The following is a 10,719-nucleotide window of genomic DNA, read 5'->3' as shown; positions in this document are numbered from 1 at the left end:
CCTTCAAAATCTCCCATAACCAATTAACTTTGTTTCCACACATTTAGTGGTTCTCAACCTTGGCCACACATTAGAACCTCCTAGGATGCTTTGAAAAGTGTTGATGTCTGTGCTCCATCCTATTCCAATAAAATAAGAACCCCTTGGGGAAAGGAACAAAGGGACAACCATTAAATCTCCCTAGGTTATTTTAATATGCACTTGAGAACTACTTGTGTGCTCACTGGCAGTAAACACTTATAAAACTAAATAGGTGTACTTTTTGCAAAGATTGCACATAAGAGAGAAGTTTGGAAGTCAAAACCTGATTCTGAATCTGGTACAAGGTCTTTGATTTTATTAGCATTAAGAGACCTACTCCAAGCTGCCTGGGAATATCCAAGGAATGCCAGAGTACTATCAGGAGCTTGCTTCCGCTCTTTTCTCAGAGCTTTGATGTTGTAAGGAAGTATTGGCTACCACAGGCTCTTCACAGATGTCCCATGTCACTTAGGGTAGGTGTTGTCCAATTCCATCCACAAGCCTTGGGTCAGAAGTTCCTGTGGGCTACAGGCTGCTGACCATTGCATTCCAGAAACACAAAAAATGAGGACTGTCTTCTCAGCAACCCAGAGCATAAATTTTGAGGAAACAATTCCAGGAAGGTAATTCAAGGAAAAACATCACAAATTAGAGTAATCTAATTAATGCAAAGATGACTGCAAAGACCAACAATTTATATTGACATTTATGAAGATGAAAAAATAAAAGCCCACATAGAGTCACAAAAAAATGAAAATAGTTCAAAATCAATTCTAACTGCTGGCACAAAACTGAAAACTTAGAAGACTTTCAGTAAATTTTTTTTTATGATTGATGGCTTGACAGATTTATTTTGAGATTTGATCAATTTTTAATAAAGTTAAAATGTTTAGTCTTTTTCGTTCACATCTACTTCATAGTCACTGTGGAACAATTATATAACATAATTCTTTAAGAATTAAAAAAAAATGTGGTTGGGGTTTCTGATGCTGAAGATAAAATATGGCAGGAAAAACATTGGTGTTTGTCCTATTTTCTTTTATAAAAAATAAATCTGAAGTAACTTTCATTTTCTGTAGGACCTAAATACAAATCGACCTTATGAAAAGTGAAATGACAAGTTTAAGAAGTTAATATATAGTAAATAGATATTTAGCTTTTCTCTTGCAGCACTGGCCCTGGATGGACATTCAGGCACCCCATGAACACATGTACTGGTGACACCCATCATACATGTCCCCTACTTGCCAGTGGCCAGCCAGCATGAGATGCTCGGTAGCTGTTCCTGCCAAGGCCTGGTTGCCCAGACCTCACATTCTATCAGGAGTGTTGCCGCTCTGTGAAGGCAGCAATCCTCCCCACAATGCATAGCGGGGTGGGGAAAGGTTATCCACTGAGAGCACTGGCCCAAAGGGAAGGAAAGAGCTTTAAGGGTCCGTAAATAACAGAGCTGCTTGACGATTTTTTTAAAGCACTAGAAAACATTTTAATTATCTACTTTTGAAATTAAGAAAACAATATTTTCTGTTCCAGATTATGCCAATTGAAAGAGGAAACTGAAAGAGGAAAAGAGGGTGAAAAAGAGGGAACAAAAAGGAAAGGTGGTAGAGGAGAGGGGAGACAAAGTGCAGAGGATGAAGAAAGAACTACAGAAATAAGAGGAAAAGAAGGGAGATATTTACAGATAGAGGAAAAAGGCACATGACAAGAAGGATGGAAAGGAGACATGAGAGACAAGGAAAGAGATACTGGGCTCCAAGGTGAGTGAATGATTGTACTATGTGTACAGTCTGAATTCATCTGGGCTGTTAACAGCCATTCAACTAACATGTACTGCATACCTGCTGTGTTGGTATTGGAATGTATCTCCCACAGATAAGAGGGGGCTACTACTAGAAGGTGAGGATCACTGAGGCTTAGGTATAAAGTGGCAACTTGAAATTATAGTATCCGATGTGAAATAATATGAGTTAATATGTTTAAACACTTATTGCTTCCAGGAAGTGTTATGAGCACTTTGCATGTATTATCTCACTTCACCTTCACGACAACTTAGTGAAGTAGGCACTGCTATTATCCAGAGGGAGACATCAAAGGACAGAGAGATTAGTAGCAATGTGGGAATGCTGTTATAGGGACTTGTCAGTTCATGGAAAAAGACTGAGTGTGGAGGAAGGTAACTGGCTGTTATCCGTGTCCTTTGAAATGTTTACTGGCTGATGAACCAAGCACCCTTTATAGTTCTTCAACTGTTCAATCCATGAAGTGTTAGAATTCATGTTGAGCTGGCTAACCAGGGGCAAATGACACTCCGGCCAAAAAAGCACCCCACAGGCCATCCATTTAATAAGCAGTGGGAACCATACCTAAACCAGAAATTCTCCCGATAGAATACCTAGATTGGTTCCTAAATAGCTAGATTTGGAGGACTGATCTGTGCCCCAAGGCTCTTTCTAATCTCGAGTATCTTCTGAAGCTTGGAGAGGCTAGGAATGAGAAAATTTCATTTTTGAACAGAGCAAGTGAGACTCCTGAATTTATAGGTAGGCTGTGGCAAGGACGAGTGAATGCTCAATGTTCATTACATCTCTTCCCAACACATGCAATCTGCAGTTCACCAAATCAAGCTATTTTTCTCCAAACCAAGCTGTTTCTCTCCACATATTCTGAATGTTCCTCTTCAATGGGACATGCCCTTTCCATGTCTTTACTCTGTGTCTTCTCCATTTTTCTAAGACTTCCTTTTCCTGTCCTCAGTCAACTTCTTTCATGCACCACCCCAACCTGTTCTTGCTGCAATTCGCAAGATTCTTGACCTTCTTAACCATTCCTCCATATTTCTTTGATTTTTTTTTTCCCTGTCGCTTTTGTTTTCTGTCTCCATCTTTCCAGCCTTTCTCCTCCTTGATCCTGTCCTACAAAGCCGCGCTGGGTACCGGCAAGAGCCTGAGAGTTTGATCATTTACTTAATGGCAACGAAAGAAAAAGGGGGGGGAAAAAAAGTAAGCTCCAAGAGAAAAGGAGCAGAACCTGAGAGGTGAGCTGACTTGGCCCGCGGGACTCAGTGTAACTGAGAAGGGCCTGCCCGCCTCCGCAGGCTCCACCTTGCAAGAAACCTTGAGCTCTGGGGTGGAGATGGGGAAGGGCCGCTGATATTAATAAGTTCCGCGGGACCCGAGATGGCAGGACAAGCCATCGCGGACTGCAGGTGCTTATTTTGGGGGTGGCCTGGCCCCCGACCACCGTCCCTTAGCCCAGAGTGCGTCCAGGACAGCAGGCCTGGGATGCAGCAGGCCGCCGGGCCCTGCCGCCGCCTGGCCCTGGAGCGTGTCCAGGAGCCCGGGTGGGGCAGCCAGCGCCCAGTCAGTCACCCCGGCATGTGGGCCGTGGGTGGGGCGGAGCGGGCGGGCCAGGGCTAGGGACGCTGTTTGCCAACATCTCACCGGAGTGTTTGTCCAGCCAGCCTGTGCCGCTCACAGGCGCCTCTCTCTGTCCCTCCTTCCCTTCCCCGACAGCTTTGGGGGGCCCAACTGGACGTGGCAGGTGCGCGGGTCGCCCTGACAGGTGAGCCCAGCGCCTTTCACAGGTATGTGCAGGGGCGGAGGAGGCCGGGGAGGCAGAGAGATTTTTATTTGGGGGCGGGGGGAGTCCCCAAGGGGGAGAGTGGAGGATGCGGGCTGGGGGCAGCGGGCGGCGAGGCCTGGGTCCCCGCGGCCCGCCCCCTCCCCCGGCCCCGCGGCCACGCCCGGGGCAGGCTCAGGTGCGAGGCTGGCCGGCGAGCGCGGCTGCGGCGGGCGGGCGGCCGGTGTCCGGTGTCCGGTGTCCGGTGACTGCAGCCGCCGGGAGGTGAGCGGCGGCGCGGGAGGGCCAGGGGCTCGCGGTGGCAGTAAGGGGGACCCCTGAGGGGGGCGGCCCGCAGGGCACGCTGGAGACCTAGGGTCGGTTCCGAGGCTGCGGGCAGGGCTCCGTGTCCCCGAGGGGCGTGTGCACGCAGATCAGGCGAGGTTCCGCCCGGGAGGGAGCTGGGGCGGCCGGGTGGGGGCCACGTGGGAGGAACTGGGCTGGTCTACATTTTCTGGACGCCTGTCGAATAGCCACCGGCGCCGCGCACCTCCCCCCCACTCCCCCCCACAGCTGCCCCGGCCCCCCGCGCGCCCGCGACGGGCGCCCCACGCCGTGGCGCCGCAGCGACTGCCCTGCAGACGAGCAGACGTGGGTAGAGCCCTGGGGTCCTCCTTGGCCCCAGACCTTCCAGGAGAGTCCGGGCAAACGGTTTCAGCGCCCCTCCACCGAGAGTGCCCGGTGCCGTCCGGGAGCCGAGGTCCTGCTTCGGACTCAGACCGTGACCCCCAGTCAGCTCGGTACCGATGACCTACCTCCACCCAGTGGGCACCCCGGCCGGTTCCCGCCCTCGGGTTTCCCGCTGGCGCCCGAAGGGGGTGGGCACGGAGACGAAGGGAGAAGTTACAGTTTTTCAGAGTTTTCTCAGAGTTGTCTTTCCTTCCCCAGGAGTCGCAGGGAAGAAGCAAGTATGGCACCCCTCTCTAAACTTAGTCTCCTCACCTCCTAAAAGGCTTTTTTACTTGAATGCCTGATTAATAGAAACGACTTAGATACAATATTTTTTTAAGTGACTAAATAAGTGGAAGCATATGTGGGCATAGATTTGGCATGTGTGTGGAATCTGTAGATCAATCCGTGTGTACAGTAATTTCAAATTGAAGTATCATACCGAAGAATGGTATATACTGTATTTACAAAACTTACCAAATTGCTGTCACCTCTGGTAATTCACTTTATCCTCAAAAATGGCCCCTTTGCTGATAGATTAATAAGGTAAAGTTGAATAAGATAACTGAAAATCTGAAAACAGAGCTGACTGTACTAAAAGAATTAAAATTCAAATTATACTTTTAACATTAAAGTTATACGTCCAGATTACAATCTTTTTATAGTTTAAGCTGTATCTCAGGCTGGGTTTTTATTTTATTATTATTACTTTTTATCTCAGAGTCATTAAAAACAGAATTTTTGTTTTGTAAAACAGGACTGTGGACGATGTGAGAGTCAGGCCAAATCTATGGGTATCTTAGAAAACAACTGATCCTATGACCCTTTAGAAATTTATTTTTGGAATTAATAGCAGATGTGGGCTTGTGGCTTGTCATTTCTCTCTTAAGAAAAGTGCTGTAGAAGAAGAAAACCAGGTTAGCTGAGCTTTTTGTTTTTATTGGATCTTGAATAACTGGAAGTTTGCTGCACTCAATATGTTAATGGAACGTCATTCAAATTTGAATCAGTATCAGCAATGACTGTCCTTTCAGGGAGTGAAAGTGGGGAAAACCTGATTAGTTGATTTCCTCATTTCTATTTCCTCTACCCTGACTCCACTTGTCTCTGTAACTTCACATAGATTATCTGCATAGTCCTCACGTTACAAAGAGTCACAGTGTAGGCCCTCATTTCACAGATCCGAGGAAACTGAGTTCAGAAAAGTGAAATAAACAGCCGAAAGTCACACAGCTCATGAGAACAAAGCTGAGAGTCCTGCTGGGGTCGCTTGCTGGTTGTCCTGTGAGCTCCCTGTGCTGTGTTTCAGTTTTCCATCTGATAAGCTTAAGGGAGGAAAAAGTTCATTCACCCCAGAAGGAATCAACAGCCTTAGAATGAATGGCGTGCATATTATTCAGCAGCCTGACCGCCAGACATTTGTCAGCTGAGTTCCCAAGTATTTTCCTAGGACACAGGGAAGCCAGTGTCTTTCCCTCAAGATCCACTAGTTAACTTGAATGCTAAAAATAAATTGATGTTTGCTACAAAAGGCAAACAAAAACTTAAAACCATGAAAAATCTTGAGCATTTCATCACAGAGGTGCTGTGGAGCTCTTCACACTTGTGAGAGGCTGTGCCATTTGTGCTACTCCTAGTGGATAGGTGAACCGGGAAACTGAGGAGAAAAAGTGAGCAAACAACATCCACACCTGGGCAAGCAGGACTGTCAGGTCCTCGCTATCCTTCTCGCGTGGGGTCTTTTCAACACCTGGCCTCCCCTAAGCTTATCCACAATTACCAGGATGAGGCTTCTGCCCAAGAGGCATTCTGTGTCATGCACCTTCGGTTCAGCATTTCCATTGCTGCAAGAATTTGCTGGTCTTCTTTTGGAAATTTCACGTGTGGTACTACATCCTGATGATGCTCTGATTCTGGGCTCACAAAGAAACTCTGTTGTGCAGTTGTAGTACTTAGAGCCAGACTGCCCAGCTCTGCACTGCCCATCTTCTCATCTGTGAAATGGGGCTAGTGAGGGATTGAACTCCAAGGGCTAATGTGAAGATTAAATGAGTTGATACATATAAAGTGCTAAAGGTAGTGGCTGGCACAGTGACTGTACACTCTTAATACCAGGAGTGCTCTGGGTGGGGGAGAGGAGAAGAATGTGAATTTGGCATTTTCAGGATTTTAGTTTTTAGGCTCCGCCCACGTCACCACTGTTGCTAGGATTCACCCCATTCAAAATGGGGGACGATGCAGAAACCACAGGCTTCATTGGACTCCTCATTTTCTACCATGTTTTATTTCTGTGAAAGTCAACCATTCTGGAGTCATGGACTGGGCCAGCAGGAGAACGTTCCTTGGAATGTCAAAGAGTCATTCTCTTTGGCTTCTCACCACTTCACCTCAGAGCACTGGAATGAAGTGTGCTGAGGAACCAAATGCTTCCTCTGGTTTCCCATCAAGTACAGACAAGAGTGCAGCCTCCGGAAACCTCTCTTTTAGTGTGAATTTAGTGGACCCCACCCCTTGAGAAGCTGTTAGAACCCAAAGGTCAAGAAAGCATTACAGGACATCAATTCTGTGGCTGTTATAGCCTTTCAAGCAAAATACAAAGAGTGGAAGGGAACCTGGGATAGGCAGGCCTGACCGAATTGGAGCCAGACACCGCTTTTAATTCTTTTTAAATTTTCTCTTAATATTGTGTTCTATTTGAGTTCTGGTTGACTGCCGCAGGAGATTATAGGATCCAGTTAGCAAGAATAGTTGTAGTCTCAGTAAAGGTCCCTGCTCCACAATGACAAGTTAGTGAATGGAATTGCGTGCTAAGTATGCAAACCATTCTGAGGTTCAGCTGTTGAGCGTGCCTGTCTCAAAACACTGGTGTAAATGGAGAAATCGTTTGCAAGGAAGAGGAGGAAGAAGGGGCACCCAAGGACACTCCCAAGGGGTTTGAGGAGTGTCACAATCTGGCTGTGTGAATGATAAGGTGAAGGAACTAGGAAGCTATGTGACTAGTCTGAAGTTCAAGAGCATTTGAACTTAGTTTGCAGATATGAGATTTGAGAGGGCATGAGCAGATGGTAAGATTACTGAGGCATTATTAGCACCAAATTATTAGTCAATTTCTGAAGAATTTAGGTGACCCTAAAAAGTCTCAGCAAGCAAACTTCTTTGTGTATCCTATCATATTGAAACAAATTCTTTTTTTTTTCCAGAATGGAAATGTAAACATAAATTCCTTCTGATGCCAAAAGTATGAAGGTTAGCTATTTTAAAAAACAAACAAACAAACAAAAACCCCCCACCAAACAGAAATGTGCAGAGTAGAATGAAACCTTAGTGAAATTGCCACCACCCCTTTCAAGTAGATCCATTGTGAAACCACTTGAGCATGTACCAGTCTATGGCTACTTTTTAAAGGAGCCCCTAATAAACTATAAACCAAGGATCCTTTGTGATGAACCTAATCACCTCTCCATTCCCCCGGTTTATCTTATCTTATCTGTAAGTTCAGATTTTATTAAATTCCCTGGAGGAGGTACACCTAAAATCTGGTGACCTTCCAGAATATACGTGAATGTTCTCTCCTGCACTTGCACTATTTTCATGGTTCTAGTAGGTTGTCTGGAAATTGCATTGTCTTTCTGTGAGGATGAAAGTACATAATTGTGCTTATTCAGTGCTGCTTTTAAGGGGAAATGTGGTCTAATTTTTATTTCTTCTTTTTCTCTGCCTTGAGCATGGTTCTGTTTTGGTTTGGTTTGAGGTGGGTAATTCTGTGTAATCTCAAAAACAGTAGGTTGTTTTGAAATAAGTTGTTTGGGAGGAGTCTTTTAAGTTCTTCCTGTGCCTTTTTTTTTTTTCTTTAATTCTTTTCTCAGCCATACAGTTGGTGGTTTGTTAGGCTCTGAGGTAATAATATGTTTGCTCGGTTGGGAGAAGGCCAAACCTCTTCATTTTTTTTGTTTCCCTGAGATTGACCTGTAAAAAGTTAGGGTTTGCTTTATTTTGTTGATAAAGTATCTTTGGAAATTACGGGATAGAGGTTACACAAATGTTTAACAAAGCATGCCTCAGCTTTTCTTCTCTTTTCCCTTGGAATGAAAAACGATACTATATTTCCTCCAAGCTGTATTCATGAGCCTGTCCTTGCCCAGCATTTACACATTTTCATACTGCCCGATTTTTGGCTGTTGTTCTTTGCAGGTTCGTGAACAGCATTTTGGACAGGATTTTTGGTGCAGGAGACCAAGAACCAGTTTGTTGAAATACTGTCCCAGTCATTCGGGATTGCTGGGAGCCTCCCAGAAGGTCCGTTCAAGTGCCTGCCCAGGTGGAGGCACACCAGGAAGCCATTTTCAAGAACTTCTGCCACAGGTGTAAAAGACTCCAGACCTGCAAAGATGCTGAAACAGATACTAGCAGATATGTACATAGATCCTGATCTGCTGGCAGAGCTCAGCGAAGAACAGAAACAGATCCTGTTCTTCAAGATGAGGGAGGAACAGATCCGCCGATGGAAAGAAAGAGAAGCAGCAATGGAAAAAAAGGAGTCCTTGCCAGTGAAATCCAGACCAAAGAAAGGTATACTTAGCTATGTCTCTTCCGTGACTGTGTTAGGAGAATGGCCCCCGGCTTGTTTTAACATTTCACATTAGTCAGAAGCAAGCCAGGTGTGAGTTCCAATTTGGTAGTTTCAACCTAAAAGTTATTGAGATTCTAATAGTGCAATTTATCAACTTGAAGTCTACACTCAGGCACACACACGCGCGCGCGCACACACACACACACACACACACACACTCAGCAATTACCCTGGAGTTGTGTAAGCAAATCTCTTACTTGAAACCAGACTGACCTTAAGCTGAAGTAAAAAGTCAACTGCGGAATTTGATTTGAGGGACACTAAGGAAGGTTTCTCTCTCCCTTATTGTTACAGATACCTAGTGTTCTACCTATCAGCATACAGAGTCCTTGTATCAGCATCTTTATAGAATTGTGTTTGCATTTCTTAGAGAGGTTTTTCTTTGAGTTATCTTTGTTTTAAAGGAAACTCCCTCTTAAAATGCTGTAAGGGAAAAAAATCATAATACTAAGTTTTTAGTGAGCTAATTTTTCAGATGTATTTTTTCCTGATGCAAGGAATCCCTTGGTAGCTTAAGAGGGCCTTTTGAGACCATGGGTGGAGGAATTTTTTTGTATGTCAAGACTTAAAGTATATACATGCACAGGCATAAAAAAGCACACATTAACCACTCCTGCCGTCTCCCCACCACTGTCACATTCTGTCATGGATGAATTCCTAACTTGTTTTTAAAAAACCCACAGATTTCAAGGTCAGTTACACAGGCATTCAAGACCAGTCTCTCCTCATTTTTTTATTAAGCTAGGGAAAATAAAACCATTTGGAGTTTCAAAGATTGAGAAAATGAATCTCACTTGCATGCTGGTATATATTCATACACAGACTCAAAAAGGAAGTCAGTTTAGTAACCTTTACCTTAAACTGCTTTTTGTTAAAACCTTTTCCAAGTTAGCCTTTATAAGGATATGGAAATAAATATGAGTATCTCATTTATTTATATTAGTATTTATATTAGTATTATTATTATTGTTATCATTAGCAGCTATTTGTTATATACCTGCTTTGTCTGACACTATGCAAAGCACTTTTACACACAGTATGTCTCACCTTCACAAATCTTCTGCAGAAAGAAACTAGAATCAGAGAAGTGAGATATGCAAGGTCACACCTCCAGTAGGTGCCCAGATCTGTTGGATTTCATGATACTCTACAATATCCAAAATAGAATTCTTCCTTCAACAAGTAACATGTCCAAACTGAAGCATAACCCTTTTAACTTTCTGAACTGGTCTATGCCTCTCCTTGCATTATGTAGTCAGACTTTATCAGATATAACTGGGCCGCTTTGGCCACCATGCTCACTGTGGACATAGCATTGATGTGGTGGATGACTTTGGGGATGGGTGAGAGTTGAAGGGTCCTTGCCCCTAGCGTTAATGGCACAGACAATCTTTGCAAGACTTTAGGCTTCTTATGTTTGATGACTTGATCACCTTGTGGTGGCTTAAAATGACTATTTCTGTTTCTTTGCTTAAATTCTTCCTTTGAAGAATTTTGAATCTACCTCTCAGAAAACCGATATTAGTTTATTAGTAAATCATGAAAAAAGTGCGTTAATATACACAGTGAAAGTTCTATCAGTAGTTCATGGGAGAAGTTTATTACTCCCTTACATTTAACACTTGGAAAAATATAATTTGCACTAAGCTAGTCCTCTTCTCTCAACAAAAAAGGAAAGTGTTTGAGATTCTTGCCCTGTTTCCCCTCAAAAGACAACACTTCTCTATAGTTTTTCTTGTTCTGTCTCTGAAGATAAAGCCACAGATGGTACAGGCTGA

The 10,719-nt window shown here is 44.2% G+C and overlaps 1 protein-coding gene across 3 annotated transcripts in view; it reads left to right on the top strand.

Moving 5' to 3' along the window:
- The first annotated feature begins 3,435 nt into the window (after positions 1–3,435).
- SH2D4A (SH2 domain containing 4A) overlaps positions 3,436–10,719 on the top strand; it is a 60,092-nt gene continuing 52,808 nt past the window's right edge. Inside the window, exons 1-2 of one of the 3 annotated variants that reach the window (XM_019649297.1) lie at positions 3,436–3,585; positions 8,503–8,880. In XM_019649297.1, the coding sequence (XP_019504842.1) occupies positions 8,700–8,880 (181 nt within the window). In that variant the 5' untranslated portion in view covers positions 3,436–3,585; positions 8,503–8,699. Of the gene's footprint in view, positions 3,608–3,812; positions 3,868–8,502; positions 8,881–10,719 lie in introns of those variants that run through there. The other 2 variants (XM_019649296.1, XM_019649298.1) reach the window with 2 other exon arrangements.

The sequence above is a fragment of the Hipposideros armiger genome, unplaced genomic scaffold, assembly GCF_001890085.2.
Source record: "Hipposideros armiger isolate ML-2016 unplaced genomic scaffold, ASM189008v1 scaffold_131, whole genome shotgun sequence".
NCBI classification, from domain to species: Eukaryota; Metazoa; Chordata; class Mammalia; order Chiroptera; family Hipposideridae; genus Hipposideros; species Hipposideros armiger.
The sequence above is the reverse complement of the archived record's forward strand: the minus strand, read 5'-3'. Positions and strand labels throughout refer to the sequence as shown.